The sequence below is a fragment of the Thunnus thynnus genome, chromosome 17, assembly GCF_963924715.1.
Source record: "Thunnus thynnus chromosome 17, fThuThy2.1, whole genome shotgun sequence".
In the NCBI taxonomy this organism is placed as follows: domain Eukaryota; kingdom Metazoa; phylum Chordata; class Actinopteri; order Scombriformes; family Scombridae; genus Thunnus; species Thunnus thynnus.
In genome coordinates this window covers 14,228,872-14,245,927 of record NC_089533.1, presented here as the reverse complement: position 1 = coordinate 14,245,927, position 17,056 = coordinate 14,228,872, and the positions used below count along the sequence as shown (strand labels likewise).

General features: G+C 37.8%; 1 protein-coding gene across 3 annotated transcripts in view; it reads right to left on the bottom strand.

Annotated features, from left to right (window-relative positions):
- The window catches only part of LOC137168551 (ras-related protein Rab-26-like), a 56,935-nt gene that overhangs the window by 2,035 nt on the left and 37,844 nt on the right, over positions 1 to 17,056 (bottom strand). For all 3 annotated transcript variants that reach the window (XM_067571198.1, XM_067571200.1, XM_067571199.1), the window contains 3 exons: positions 2,160 to 2,225; positions 1,228 to 1,284; positions 235 to 311 (listed from right to left, as the gene is read on the bottom strand). In XM_067571198.1, coding sequence (XP_067427299.1) covers positions 235 to 311; positions 1,228 to 1,284; positions 2,160 to 2,225 — 200 coding nt within the window. The remainder of the gene's footprint in view (positions 1 to 234; positions 312 to 1,227; positions 1,285 to 2,159; positions 2,226 to 17,056) is intronic.

Genomic DNA, 17,056 nt, shown 5'->3' with positions numbered 1-17,056 from the left:
AGATCTGCTTACTGGCTTTTTCCAGAGGTTTCAACCTGAAATGCAGTTGAAAGCGCTGGGAAAAGCTAGCAAGTTGATCTTGAGTGTGGATGTTATGACTGCTACTACTACCACACTTACATTTCTTATTGACAAAAAGGTGCTGTTCTATCTTCTTAGTAGTACATTATTGTGACAAAGAAACCTCTTAATTAGACCAATCATCAACACTTGCACAAAGGTAGGTGTACTCACTTAGCCACAGCAGTGAAAGCCAGCTCTACATTGAGACCTGACCTGGCACTTGTCTCCATGAAGGGAACTCCAAACTCCTGCACAGTCAAAGCAATGGCAGTTAATAGAGATCTCCCTTTTGTGCTTCACCCTTTTACCCCCAACAGACACATACATATTTATAATAACTTAACACTTTTCGACTGGATTTTACTTCTGAATTTAACAAAAAATTATTTGACAGTTTTGCAGCACTAGTTGTGCTTATTTACTTTGGATAAATCCAGCTCAGGCTTACTTGTGATAAATTTGTCTCAGCCTTTCCTCTGAAGGGGGAATTTGTCTCAGCCCACAGTGATGATAACTGTGTGCTTTTTTCCCCCTCTGAGGCTGAGCCTTAAGTTAGGCCTACTTAGTAGCACTTTATTGCTCCCACTTCTTTGCTATTTCTTTTGTGTTCCATGCTGTGAAGCAACAGTCAGGGAAATTGATAAAAAGAAATGTTTGTTCCTGTTCCAGTGCTTAGTGGTTATATCTGTAGCTGCACTAAAGTTTATCACAGAACCCAGCACTATAAAACTGATTATAACTGACATGCTGAATGTTTTGCAGAAGCTCAGAAAACTTTTGTAGATTATGACACACAAGGCAGGAATACATAGAGTAAATATTCATTTTCAAATGTTCATTATCTACAGGGGAGCAATACCTCTCAGGTGTCTTGCCTTTCTTTGTCTTGTCTGCCTTTTTGTGTGCAAAGATAAAGAGCAAAAATGAGAACTGATCTCTAGATAGTCCCACCTTTTTGTAATATTCATAGTCTTCTCATCCACCATAGAAATTCAATCAGTCATACAAATATTTTAGTAAGTGGAGGAGACGATGAATCACCTATATAGATAAGCTGACTTTCTGGTGCTGCTTCTCATTCCAACCCCGTTAACTTTGCAGCACTGGCATCTGTGCAGTAAAAATGTTTCATTATTCTCCTACAGTAACTATTGATTTCTTCACCTTAGCAAGCCTCTCGCCATCCTCTCTCTTCACCACCCTGTCATGAGTGGCATCAGCCTGGTGAGACAGGGAGATTAATGTCACACATGCCAACATCATGCACTGGCTAAAACCACAACATACACCCACTAACTGTGGAGATCTGCTCACTGTTTGTCCACAGTTTACATACAAGTGTTTTGTGGTGTTCAGGTCGGATGGCAGTTAATGAGTCATGATTGGCTGTTCGGACGCTAATTAAGGGCTGATACGGAGTGTGGGGGACTGAAAGTAGACAGAACTCTGAGACAGAGACATCTGTTCTCCGCTGAGAGAGAGGGATGCGAATGGCAGTCACACAAAATATGTGCGTCACTGGTATTTGCAGTTTAGCAGGTTGACAGACATTATCAGATGTATGTGTGCTTGAAATGAACAAAACTAATTATACTTTTGGGATTATTATCAAATTTTTTAAAGCCAATATAGTCACCAATGATGTACTGAGTGTGTATGAAGTTGCTTTGGTTACATTTTAAATGCATTCGTGTTTGTACATATGCAGCACTCGATACTGTGCATGTGTGCATTAAAACTGGGTATGTTTTCTATACAGATGAGGAATATGAAAATGATTTCCTATAGGATTTTCTAAAAATATAAATAGAAAAAGGCAGAAATCTCAAACGCATCACTGTTAAATTTTTCCTAATGCAAAGCAGCCATACAAAAACTTTCTAAAATACAATATAAATTTATCAAAATTATTATTTAAGTCTTACCTAATCAAGGAATAAGTAAACAAGACTAAGAATCTGACCAAGCATTTTGTGTAAACACTTCAGTATTTAAGTTAGATACCTAACCCTACTGTGAATATACAGTATCTGCAGGATTTATTGCTTCCACTCTATCTCTACCTACAGTGGCAAGTATTTCCCATAATGCCTTGCCTTGTTTCCAAGCAGCATGAGCACCACATCCTGTTGGGCGTACTCGTGGATCTCAGTCAGCCATGCCTGGTAATAAAAACAGGACAAAGAGACAAGAGAGAGGGAAGACAGGAGGTGTTAGCAGAGGACAATTATGAGTGTGAAAACCTAAAACAACTTGAGATAAGAGACAAGAAAGGAGAAATGTGTAGTACACATAATAAGGGAAAAGAAAACTTTGTCTGGGACTTCACAAGAACGAGTCTGAGGATTAAATCTAACAACATGAATAAAGAGGAGGTGGAAAGTGAGAGTGACAAGGGCATTTAGAAGATGAAGGGAGAAAAATGTGCAGACAAATTGGGCAAGGACAAAGATAAAAGGGATAAAAGCGAGACAGTGCATTCAAGAATGAGAAACACTGTGAGAAAAAGAAGTACTGTAACACATACTCATCATCATCCTCAGTTTAATCAAGACTGTCTGCTCCATCCTGTCTTAAACACAATACATACGCGGGGGGGAAGATAAAGCTTTACAGGGGAACAAATAGCACTGCTGACTGTATGAGCTCTGACAGCACCTGAACCATCCATTCACTGTTAATGGGCATTTAATCAGAGCAGACAGACACCTGCAAAGCCCTCCTGCTGAAATAATATCCCTCATCTCAGCACAATGCTTACTTGTATCCACAGTGACTTACTCCACATTGGATTTCTGACTGGCCGGTGATCAATCTCCCTTTTCTTTTGCAGTCTTGCTTCAGAGCTGTTTCCCCTCTGTCAGCTCCCTAGTAATTAATTCTGGTATAAAGGGATTTCACAGGGGTCACCTCCAGCCAAAGGTCATGTTAAATAACAGGAGATGAGATAGCAAACGTGTTGACAGTGCTGCCTGTGCTGCCTGTGCATGTCAGAATGTATGCATGTAGTTAAGGAAGACTGCATGCATGTGTCAATTGTAATCTATTGTATACAGTAGGTGTGTGTCAATATGAACATTTCTTGGTATGGTAACCTGAGTCAAAATTATCTTGATAAACACTGAAATAAGATGGACATTTTGAGCCATACTATGGGCTCACTATGGTGCATGGCTATAGCAGTGTCAACCGAAATACCTCAACAACTACTGGATTAATTGCCATGAAATTTTGTTCAGGCATCCATGTTGCCCATAGGACAAAGCCTAACAAGTGAAACTTTTCACCTATCCAGTGAAGTATCTCAACATCTACTTGGATCGGCACAAAATTTGGTACAGACAGTCATGTTCCCCAGGTGATGTATCATACCAACTGGTAATTCCCTGACTTTCCTCTTGCGCCACCATGAGATTGACATTTGTGCTTTTGAGTGAAATGTCTCAACCATTATTGGATGGATAGCCATGAAATCTAGTACAAACATTCATGTCCCCTCATGATGAAGTGCAATAACTTTGGTGAAAATTTTACTTGGTCCACTACTTTGGTTTATTATCAAATACCCAAAACTAATGACATTTCACATCAGCCTCAGCTATTCTTTGGGTTAAGCACTAATTGGCAAATCTTAGCATGCTAACACACTTATGGTTAACATGCAAAAGAGCGCGTGCAAGCAACAGCAACACTGACACTCAAACATGGCTGCTAAACATCATGTGTTCACATTGCCATTATGAGGATATAGCCATGCTGGTGCTAGATCCAAACACTGCAGTGCCTGAGTATAGCCTCACAGGCCACATGGCTTTAGACCCACTTATGTTCAAACTGATTTTTTTTGATTACCAATGAAGTATTTTTTTAAACAAAAATGCCAAAAATCATTGATTCCAGGTTCTTAGATGTTCAGAACCTGCAATATTTGCTGGTTTTCCTCTATCACATAAAATCAAAAGATAATCAGCTTGATATAATTAAATTTTGGTTAGACAGGACAAACAATTTTATGCTAACTTTTTGGATTTGGGAACTGGGAGGCCAAATGGTTAATGGTTAAAAAATAATTGGGAGACTAACAGAAAATGAAAATAATGTACATTAATGACGCATGTATTTCATCTACATTTTTGTGAGGTAAAAATCTTTTTTTTTTTTTTTTCAGAATTATAACTTCCATTGTCTCTTTTGCTGTCCCTGACACAATCATTAATCATTAATCCTCTTCAACTGCAGTATTTCTCCCAAATCCATCTGGAACTAATCCACACCATCTTTAAAACCTTCTCTCAGCATCTCTCTGTCTTCAGTGGCTGTCAAATCCTCCCACTTCCAAACTCTGGAGCTTGTAGTCTTTGCTCAGTCAGCCCCACATCCAGCAGAATGATGCCCCACTACAGGCTCACTCGATTAGCATTTCATGACCCTGCTCACACACGCACAGGTGCATATAAATAAAAGATCAACATTTCATTCAGCTACCATCCCATCAAGCCAACTGCAAACTGAACTCAAGCAATAAGTCGCTCCCTTTCACGAAGAATGTTAGAAGGCTTATTGCTCAAGAGGGACAAGGCTACTTTTGATTCTGAAAAGGTTTTCTACTCCTCTACATGTTGCCTTGCATGCAATTGCTAGTTTATCTATATAAAGGAGAGAAGTAAAGGAATACAACTACAGTCAAAATAAGGAAAACACTTGATCAAACACTTCATAGTTTTGATAGAATAATAAATTCTGGTTGTTTAAATGATTTAACTGAGTTTTAGAAATTCAAGATTTACAAAAAAGTGTGCAACTTTGCTGAAATGAGATCTGCTTCTGTTTTATTTTATATAATGTTCAACAAAACAATGATTGTTTTTTATGTGTGATTGGGTTTACTGCATACTCTACCTCTAACCAGTCTTTAATTTATCATGTTGCCTTTAAATCAATGCTGAATCACATTTGTATTTTGATGTGCTTTGGTGTTGAAGAGGTTTGGTGAATTGAGAAACCAGACAGGACTCCAAGGTTCTTTAACCAGGCAATGAGCTCCACCTGGAGAGCTGATTTAGAGAAACCTTTAGAGAAAGGTCTGACGGAACCCTCTGCTATTCTGATAAAGGTGGAAAAAGATTGGGTTGTGTTGTTTGAAATTTGCATTGAAATGATCAAGCGCAACATCACCAGCGCTCTTCAACATAGTGCTGAGGGGGCGAAAAGTTACTGAAGAACATTTTACATGTGGCTAATTGCCTGCTTCATGCATAATTTAACTTTTTCAAATGTCGCTTTCCAAGATGGACGGTTGTTGTTGTTGCTTCTCATAGCACAGTCGATCTAAAAGGTACAATTAAATTTGCCTTCCATCCAACAAAACTTCCCCATAGTCTTTGATAAACAGTCTTTGAGAGTGATGCTACAGTTTTTATTCTGGTTAGGTAATATAATACCAATCAGAGTGATTGCTGGATAGTGACTTCTTTATTTCCAAACACAGTGCATCACTGATTTTATTGGCCGCCTGTGTGAATTTGTATGTCCAAAATGGCCTTTATAATAGGCTATTGTTTATCTATCTTCAAACTTTACAACCTTTCATCCTCGCACAAGGAGTCTGATAAAACCTCTGCAGTATAAAAGATTCTCCCTGAATTGACAGCTTGCTTCTGAGTGACTCTCTTCATATGCTGCAATTACAGTTGATGAACCATAGCTTGTAATTAGATCATTCAGCTGTTTATTGCACATCCCCCCCATGGGTCATTTCACAGATACAGTCATTGATTCCAGATGATACTACCTGTCACCTCCGCCCTGGAGAATTAAAGTCTCCTATTATCTTTTTATAGTGGAAGAGGGTTGATGTGTGAAATGGCTGACATTATCATTCAAATGAAAGAAAATATGTTAGTGAGTGCATTTAAACTTGCTGAGGAAAATTAGCGCAATTTATTCCACTTGATAACTGGATATACACTATTTTTTTAATAGAATTACAGCTGTTACTCTGTGCAGAATGCAGAGAAAGGAGCTTTGGGCAGTGCTGTGGCTTATGACAAACCACACTGGAAATTAAAATTCATGCAAGAGTGGTTTGGTTTGTTTTAGAGTAATAGCATACATGGTATAGCATACAACACTACTGGTGTTAGAGAGATCAGACCATTTTTAGGAAGTGATATTTGATGTGTAAACAGATACAAAATATAAATAAAGGTAGCATAATTAATAGCCAACAAAGGGCCTGCATCCCTGAGCAAACAGTAACATCCTGCTGTCAGTACCGCATCCATTTGCTGCAAAACAAACCACATTTGGTCTTGTAGCCTTCCCTTTAGATTCATACACACAAATATGGATATCAGTTTGTATTTCACCTGTAGACAGCTCAGAGTATCTGCATAGTGTTTGACGCTGTCTTTCTCAAAGCCATGGTAGCTGAAAGCCAATGGCTAGCTGTTATCTTAGACAATGCAAACACTGCAGTGCCTGAGTATAGCCTCACAGGCTGCTTTTTTGTTGCAGGTTGGCAGTGTCTCCTGCCTCCAGTGTTTGAGCTAAGCTAGGCTTTACACTTCCTGGACCAATTGCTCTTAAAGCAAAGAGACAAAATTTCAGCCCAAAATGTTGCAGTATTCCTGCTTTTGTGTTGAGTTGCTGTAGTCCAGAGGTGGGCATCTGTCTAATTTTGAAAGCTGGAGCAAGTTGACTATTGATTAATTAGAATCATGAGAATTCACTGCCCTCCAGTGGTCACAATGTGGAACTGCAAGACTAATTTAAATTAATAGCTAACAAAGGGTGTTAATATTAGTATAATCATCATCAATTAATTTGTTAATCAATGTGTGCAACTCAGCTATTAGTGTGAATATTACAAATACCAACAGGTGTTCTCTGGTGTGGAGAGTAATTGCTATAGACGTCTATACCAGTGTCAAGGCAGACATGATAGCAAGCCAACACTTCCAGTGAATACTTTTAAAAGAAATGGATAAAATAAACTTACTTTTTTGTTTCTCTCTTTAGAACAGCAGGGCTTCAAGCTGATGAACACCTGACTTCAAATAAGTCTAATATCCTCAGTGGCCATGGCTAAAGGAACTGGGCTGGGCTCATCTTTTATTCAAGACTAATACCAGGCTCTCTAGCCAAATGCTCAGGGAGCCAAATGTCAATGACAATGTGGCATGGTGTCAGAGGAGGTAATACATTTCTCTGCTCACTGCCATGGCATTACAGTCCCCAAACAGTGTGGCAAATCAGATACGGGTGGGACTTTAATATTGTATTCAAGGGCCAAAAAACCCTCAACAATAACAAACCCAGTCAAATTCAGTTTCTTGATTCCTATTTCATGAACAGCACCTCTGATTTCTCTGTTCACAGTAAATGTACAAGACGATAACAATGGCAGAGAGACTGATGTGACAGTCAAAGATGGAGGGAGCGATATGACAGAGACAGAGAGGGTGCCAAAAGGCAACAAGATGGAGAGACAGACGGTGACAGTGAAAGAAAAGACAAAGACCAAAGGATCTGTATCAGAGGAGGGAAGATAAAAGCCAGGCAGAAAGCTGCTGGCGGCTGGATCGTGACACTGGCGAGACAAGTTGTCACAGGCAGAGTTATGTGAGGGTACTTCTGATGTTGCCTTGTTTACGTTTTCCCTTTGTTGTCACTGAGAAGAGAAAGCAGGGCCGTGTCCTATGATACTAGACTCACCAGGTCAGCTGATAGAGTGGGAATATATCTTTTAACTTTTTCTGAAGAAATACTTGTTCATGATTGGCTGGCAGGCCACCATTAAAAATGTATAACAGGTCAAAATTAGAGTTGTTGTGGTCTGGCCTGGGTATTAAATACTGTTGAGGTATTGACTGAAATGTGTCCTTAGAGTATTGAAAACTGGCACTAAACGTCTGGTTAAATTCATACACCAGTTTCCTTATTCTTTGAGGTATTTGCTAATAATTTTAACATTTATAATATAAAGTGAAAGCTTTGGTTAGGGTTGGTGCTTCAATCTCTGGCTCGTCCTGTCCACAGGTCAAAGTGCTTTTGGGCAAGACACTAAACCCCAAAAATTGCTCCCAATGAGTGTGTATGTTGGCAAAAAGGAAGTGAATGTAATGTAATGAAAAAAAGGTTTTGCAGGAAACCTATATTTATCAAAGTAAGATTTGGTATCATTTTATTATCTGTACAGAAACTCAGGTTTCATATCAGCATTAGCATAGAAGAATTTCATATGAAACCCAGCCCAAGTTGTGTTGTGTTGTTTGCCTCCACCCTACATTTTATTGTCTTATCAAGACACGTCATGATGCATTATTGCCTACCTACAATAAAAGATCAAGCCTGGTGACACCAACTTTGAAGTCATATTTCCCTCAAAGAAAATATAAATGATTAAAGACACTCAACTTTTTCTCCTTTTTAATTTGTAGTGCACAGGCTATGAAGAAAATTTTCTGTGCATGGACGTTGTGGTTCAGCATGCTTAAAATGAGACACCACACCACATGCAGGTTAGTTGCAAGACTGCAATGTTTAAATGCTTAAATCACTACATTAACATGCTCACAATGACAATTGTAATATGTTGATGTTTTCCATGTTCATCATCTTAGTTTAGCATGTTAGCATGCTAACAATTGTTAATTAGGATTAAACACAAAGTTCAGCTAAGGCTGATGGGAATGTAAAATGTTTGCATGTAACTGGTCACAAACCAAATATTAGACGAATAGAAATTTTGACCTGATGATGGTGCTAGATGAAATGTTAGAGGACTACTAAAGTGATTAAAATTCATTCTGAAGGGGGCATGAATATACACAAAAGTGAATTGGATGGTGGGGCCAGAGGAAAAATCAGGAGATCACCAAAGTCAAAGGGATTCACCTTCCAGGAACTATGGATATTGGTACAAAATTTAATTGAAAAGTTGTTGAGATATTTCAGTCTGGACCACAGCTGTGGACCGAGTGACTGACATCAGTAGAGCCACAGTGCTAGCATAGCTAAAAATCAGGGAAGCATTACTGGAAATTTTTCACAAAAACAATATATACAATGAAACCACTATAGATCCTTCCAAAAAATCCTCATCCTAACTATTAGGTGTGGAGGTATTTAAATAATTAAAGTTGATCACCTCAATTGCCTTACGCATATTTCCCTCAAAATGGTGAAAAACATCACTAACTTTCACAGATAATATGAAATAATTCTGTTTTTAAATTCCCCTCAGTGTTAGTCATCTGACAACAAATAATGCATTATTTGCATCATGTTAAAAACTCGGGTCACAATTTTCTGATACTTTGCTGAGTTTAAGTAATGAACATGACTTAAATTCCTCAAGGAGCCTCAGAGCGTCTTTCCACGTGACCCATCTTTCCCCCTGTTGCACTTTTGTATAAGGAGATTCGCTATGGGTGACAATGCTATTCTTACAAAGCTTTGATTAGAGCATTACACCAACAGACAGAGTGGAGAAGTCTGCTCCCAACAACTGGCAGACTCAGACTGAGCCAACCCAGAGGAGTGCTGGGAGAATATAGGACTTCTCCCCTGAGAGGAGATATAAGCTCCACGAGGCAGCTAAGCTAAACGGAGCGACACTGTGTCTGACACACACTGAGCAATCCTGCCACACTCATGCCGGTTTGTATTCACACATTCATGCAGGTACACAACCAGTCTTGCATAAACAAATCAATAAACTATATTTGATTTATTTAAAAACTTTTGTTTATAATGTTTTCATTAGAATTTTGAAATCAATTGGTTGATTTTTATTAAACTAATTTATGTATGTTTCCATCTGCAGATTTTATAGTCAAACGCAATATCCTCAACAACAGACAGATCAGTGAATACCTTTTGTGTCATAAAACCTTGTGCATCACATCATCAAAAAAAACAACAAAACAAAACAAAAAAAAAACCCCCAAACAAGACACTGACAGCCTTGTAAGCTGATTTCTGTTGCATGACTATGAAGAGAATGCCTTTTATGTTTATACAAGAGCAGCTGACATGTCTATCTGCCAGCAAACATTGGTGTGAGACATGTCTGGATGACTGATGTGCTTTGAAAAGCTGTAGTCATAGAGTGAATGTGTGCATGAGTGAGAGTGAGACGTGTATAGAGGAACTTTCCTCATATGGAGCCTTCTCTGGTTGTAGCTGTGTATCACCATATCTGAATGGATGAAAACATATTGTATGAATACATTAAAATGTGTGAAAGGGTACAAATGTTTTGATCAAATGAATTCAAATGTTTGAATGTGTAAAAAATCTGAAAAAATAGATTTAAATTTTGAATTAATAACTGCAAACCTTTGTGCTTTGTTCTTTATGTACTCATACATTGGAATCTGTTTCTCAATCTCAATTAGTATCTGTGCAAATCTTTTTCGTTTGTTCACAAAACATCATGCACAGCTACAGATCTAAGCTAAGCGGAAAGTGTCTGTGAGTGCGAGTTTCACTTTACATTAAATCAACCCTGTAGTTGAAAAGACTTGTAACTAAAGGCAAATATTTTTCATGTTTTCATTGTCAGTAGTAACAAGAACTTTCTGATGAAAGAGATTTCAACACTTTGCTTTACAAATGCTTTGCCTCAAGGAAAACATCTCCTCATTCTTCCGCTTTTTAAATATCTCCTTTACAGATATTAATGCAATTCAGTGTGGTCCACTGAGCAAACAGCACAAAGACAATGAAACACAAGTACAAATTGCCAAAGGAAGAAAAATTGCTGACAAGCTGGGGATGAAACAAGGTCAATTCACAGCATTGCAGATGAAGGTCTTTTCTTGGAGGAAGAACACAATCCAAAAGAAAATATTGCAGCTTTTATTAATATTTTACTCCATGGTTGGGTTTCCAAGTTGCATGGATGTTTCTCTTTTAAAGACCTTTTAAAGTCATTAAAGTGACCAATACTTAACTAGCTAGAGGCTAGGTATCTCCATGTTCATACATGACAAAAAGTTACCAAGTAATTACAGACCAGAGCAGTCCAGTAGTGTACTAAAACAAGCAATAGAGTTTTAATAAAACATGACTCACTGTTTGCATATTTTAGGGTCTGACTAGTAAAAATATACTTGGTATTTTAAGGAATCTTCTATAATCTTGCCTTTTATTGGCTGTATTTGTGCCAATAAAAGGCAAGGTACCAAACTGCTACCTTCCATTTTTCTGTGTTACTACTGAGCTGTGTCTTTGAGCATTTCAGGAAAATTAAATGAAGAAAAACGATGATTTACTTTGTTACATAACATTTGGACCTAATGAGACCAACATGCATTGTAGTCTAGTGTGACAGTGAGTAGACCAATTATATCAAGTCAAGATGTAAATGCATTCGGTTCCCCAACCCTGGCAGTGCAAGTCAGACTGGCAACCTTGTAAATGGATTTCTATGTCTCCGAATAATGAATGCATGAATATAAAAGAGGGAATCAATAATTTAAGGTTTTCAATATATTATGAAGGGAAAGGTAAGGAGTAGGAAATGTCAAGTGCCAGCATAATGCAGATTCAGTGTGAGTTGGCTGAAAGGCCTCAATGCTGCACTGAAAGACCAAAAGTCATTAATCTGCCAATGTGCCACTTTGTTACATTTTCACTATAATAAATTGATCCACGTACCATCTACACTCACAGCAGGAATGTAGATGCAGAGGTTACTCGTTAAGTGCATGGCAGCTTTTGAGATGTGTGCACATTCGCAGTTCTCATTATTGTGATATCCTCTGTGACATCTGTGCCAACTGTTTCCAGAGACACATACTGTGTCAGAGGAGGAGGGTGTGGGGCTCTGGGCTGTCTTGTCAATCAAGCTGATATCTTGTCAGTCCTTGCATACACATTTCCTCTCTAAGAAAATGCTTTTTTGTTCAAAAGAAGATTATTAAAAACCCTCTCATGCTGTTTATATTGAGTGGATTCAAAGAACAAGAAAACAAAAGGGGAAAATCTCAAAAAAACAATTAAAGCCACTTATTAAGCGAACTGACTGTGATACATTGATACAGTGACTGTGCCCTGTGCTGAATTAAGTTTAAACAGTGCTCTTCTTCTGCTGTTATAGACAACAACAAACAACACGTTAGATCCACTGCTAATGTGTCAACATGCTGCAGGCTTATTAACACTAAAGTCACCATGGATTACAACAAGTTGTGTTGTACAAACACAAAGAAATTAAACTTTTACAACAACTTTGCAGTGAAAAGTTTAAAGATCATCTAAGATATATGAAAATACTCTACTTTGGATTAGGGGTGTGCCCGAATACAAATACATTATTCAGCAAAGCAAAAATAGTGGGTTTTATACGAATATTTGTTTCATACAAATATTTTAAAAATTATTTGTTTTCGGGAAGAAAAAAAAACCATGTAAAATACCAGCATGCAGGTCGGTTACATCGCTATCTCAGTCTCTCTCCTCTGCTCCGTTGTTACGTCTATCAGCAGGTCTCAACGAGGGGAGTCACATCCACCTGCTACATAACACACATTTCCTAATTTTGACATCACTCCCAGAGTTGGGGGTGTTCCCCAGAGATAAAGCTGAGCTACTGACACAAGTGAAGTGCTCCCAATGGAATCTCCATAAGCTGTTGTTCCCCTTCTCCTTTCCACAAAGTTAGGTTGTTAAAAAATAGGCAAAAAATGAAAAGTGCAAAGCAATAATCACCCCGAAGTTCTTCCCTATGCAGACCTTACATGCTGTGCTGTCTCTGTGCTATGGGTGTATAAATAGGTAGAGGTCTGTCTGCAATGAGGCGATGAGTGAAGTTTTAGCTCAGTAGTCAGTGCAGTCATTTATGATCTGGGAGACTCAAGTTTGAGACTCAGTGTGGGGACCTCCTTTGTAAGGTATTTTATTCATGAACACTTATTCTAACACTTTAATTTTCTAAAATTAGAGGCATAATAAAAACAAAAACAGGCTTTTTAAGCCTCTTTCCACTTTTATTTGAATACAAATACAAATAATTTTGCTGCCTCAACAAATACAGATACAAATACAAATACTGAGATCTCTGCACATCCCTACGTTGGATAATAATTTGTGTTCAGTTCAGTCCACATTACACAGAAAATCTCTTTATCTCCATATTATCTTTTTCCTTTTAGCAGAGAAGTTATAATAAAGCTAAAGCTAAAAAACACAAATATTTTGTTTTTTCCTAGAATATTTTGACTGTTTTTCTTTCTCTGAATCAACTGATGTCCATGTTATAATGAACAAACTATTAAGTAATAATGTGTGTAAATATGCTATCTTGCAATTAAGATTTTATTAGTTAAAGGAGTGCTAAAAAATAGCAGCAGAGGGTGAGGATTTTGATTTTATTGTGTAGTATGGGTGAAGCTTCAAAAACAGCAGATTCAACACTTCCCATAATACAACTCAATAGTAACTTTTGTCAGATTCTTCTTGCCTGTTATACGCCCACAGCTCTGCAACGCAAGCTTTCTGTTCAAATTTGAAGTCTCAAAGCATGTGCTGAGATGACATCATCATTACTCTAGTAGTATCATTGCAATTGTGATTTAATGTTTGATGATGTTCACTTAAAACTTGAGTGTAAATTAAATCACACACACAAAACCTATTTTCCAACTTTCCTCCGGTAGTATCCACAATTCATGCAGATAGTTCTATTTTCTTGCAGAGGTTTTGAGACATCAGCAGCTGAGACTTCTACACCCCAATAGAATCAGGGTGATTTGAATTTAATTTGTGGTGCCTGAAGCAATGAAAATTTGCATTTGAAAAACTCAAGAGCAACATGCTGTTCCAGAAACAATGTCATAATTACTAATAATAGTCCATAAAACGTGCCTTGTAATAGTTTTGGGTTGCTGTGATTGTTGTTTGTGATTTAAAAAATTTTTTTTTAGTAGTGTTAGTGTTCAAATAGCACTTCATCATGAATTCATGTAGAAGCCACCTACACTTTTTTAGAGGGCGCTTACTATTCTGCTTCTGCATATAATTGAAATCCATTTTCACACTCTTTCTATTGCAAACAAATGCTATAAGGTCCTTCTGTCTGGAGGAGAAAAGGACAGCAGGAATGTGATAAAAAGCCAGAATAACCACAACAAAAATAATGACGCCTCTGCATTTGTTCATGCCAGTAAGAGATAAAACACTTCAAAAAAGACAAAAGAGACTGAGAGTGACAGAAAAACAAAGAGTTTTTTGTTTATATGCTGCGTATGTGAGTGTGTGTGAGTATTTCTGTAAAAGATGCCCAGACACAAGACATACATTGTAGGACCTGTGGCTCCCTGATCATGTGTGCCATGTTAAAAAGGTTTTCGGGAAAAACAACAACAAAAAAAAAGAATTTGTATAAGTTGTGGGAAACTTTCTCAAAACACTGCATTTAATATTTAAAATGATTTTTTCCTGAAGCAGAAAAGATGCATGCATTTATTAAAAGCAATAAATAAACATCACCCAGCAAAAGTTTTGCAACATCCGAGTAGGTGTTATTCTTGGCTAGACATCCATAATCCATTTTTCTGTTTCAGAACAACTTTTTTATGTAGCATAGTTCTTTTTATGGACCATAGATCCCAAACTTTACACCCAAGGCTCCCTCAAAAAAACCTTTTGTCTTAAAACTAGCTTCCTGAATAGATTTCAAATTGTCTAGCCATGAATGTCCTTTCATACATCACTAATATCATCAGTTCATTAAAATATTTTAGGGTAATGGGAGCCCGAACAATAATACATGCCTGTCCTTCTTGGATAATCTTTGATGTAATAAAATCATAGACTTGCTGTCCAAATAACTGAATAGGAGTTTGAGCACTTCAATTTATGATGAAGCCTCCTTTTATGTTTTTAAATAGTCCATGGTGCATTTTGATGCAGAGAGAGGAGATTGAAAGAAAGAAGTTGGCAAAAATCATATTTTCTGTACGGCTTTGACCTTTGTCAGCCCCCTCACAGGTAAAGAGCGTCCTTCTGCAGAGTTGCAACAAACATAAAAGGCACTTTTCTGGTGAGCAGGCAGAAATGATGCATTATGTAACACAGAGCAGCGAGAGAAGATGGCTATCCTTTTTCCAAGCTCTCCACAACAAAGAGAAGCAAACAGCTATGAAAGTGAAATAAAACTGAAAAAGAACAAGAACAAAGAATGAGGGAATTCAAGATTTTTTTCAAACTATTTTGACAAGTTATTTTCATAGAGGCAGTCAAAAACTGCTGTCATGAATCCATCCACTGAGACATTTCAATTCTTGTATTCCCTCTGGCAAATTGAATTGATCAAGAACAACAGAGAGCGACCAACTTATAGGACATCTTCATTCTTCTTGCCGTGTTTGTGTGTGTGTTTGTGTGCACGTAAGCATCCCATCTGCTTTGTCACCTTGCGGCTGACATAAAAGTAAATGGAACTGTCCACAGAAAGGAGCTTCCTGAACACCGGTGGACACTTACACTCTACTGGCTGCATCATATATGACTACAGCTGAGGACAGGCAGTAATCTACTGAAGCAATGGAGCTGACACACTAACAATGTTTCATGCAGGGGGCTAAATTACAGGTGATGCGAGTGACAAGCTAATGAATGAGGATTACTGCATGTCATGCCCTCACTAACTTGTATCAGACCTGATGGTGCAGAACAATCTGTGAAATGTCTCTTCTTACAACATTTGTGAGCCAAAAATGAGTCACCTCTAAAAATGCCAGAGTCTTTGCTGATTATAAATGAATGGTATTTGAATTCATATAATTATTTAATGACAGTTTCTCTCATCACCATCTGGTGCGGTGGTGCCATGACATTTAACTAACAGTTACTGTGGTAGGCAGGCAGCCATTTCATTTGAAGCCAGTCCATGCCCCCGGGGACAGACTGAGAGAGAGATGAATGAAGGCACGCAGATAACGGTTTCATCTCTCTCATTGCTTTTATTAGTTTCTACAACACAGACATGTAAGCATGATCATTTGGACATGCACACAGTCTGAGATCTAAGGGCATGGTAATGTATCATTTAACATTTAATTGTTCAATAAGACACATTTTAATATATTTATAGAGAATGTATTCCAACCCAGGTCATTGATCTGCATGTTTGTGTCTTATGAGACTGGTTCAACTCTAATGTTATGACATTAGAATTGATAGGAAATATTTCCTTTTGCATTCAACCAAAAGTGTAGGATCAGCTATAAAACAGTGCATCTGGAGCTGGTGTCTTGCTCAAGGACAAGTCTGCAGAACAACAAGTCCAAAATACATTATTTGCCATTGTCTTCATGAGTGCTTTCTGATCTGACACCCAAACGAACAGGACATTGCTAAGGACAAAATATTCTTGGTTAAGGCTGGTTTGTGGTAAGTAGTAAACAATTAACAAATAGCAGTCTCCTGTGAACAAATGACCAATGCTGTTGTTTCTCTGTTGGGAATCATTTCTTGCCAACATTGTAACTTGGACCTGAATCCCAAAGCTAATGGGAACTTTTCTAATCACCAGACCAGTCTACTCCACTTTATAAATTGTGCATTTCAGGAACTGCAGGTTAACTTATGGACAAAAAGCAGTGTATATTCAAATTTTACCATCTTTTTTATTTTATCATCAAAGGCAAAAGATTCCTAGTTCTGTCTGATGGCACCTCAGGAGCCCAGCTGATTTTTAACCCAGACAAATGATTTGCAGCGGAGGCCTAAATGGACTCTGATAGTCTCCCTCAAGCACTACTTCTGACATGAAGACATTCATCAGATTACTAAGTGGCTCGTGTATTTCTGTTACAATGGCTTACACCCAACAAATACTTTCTATTGTTATTGATGTTATATTCAATAAACAAAAGACTGATTCATGGCACTGACCCCCATGGACTACATAAAACACCTCAATAACTTGAATCATCTCAGATGCAGGCTGGAGCTTGAAATACATGCGCACAAAAATGAA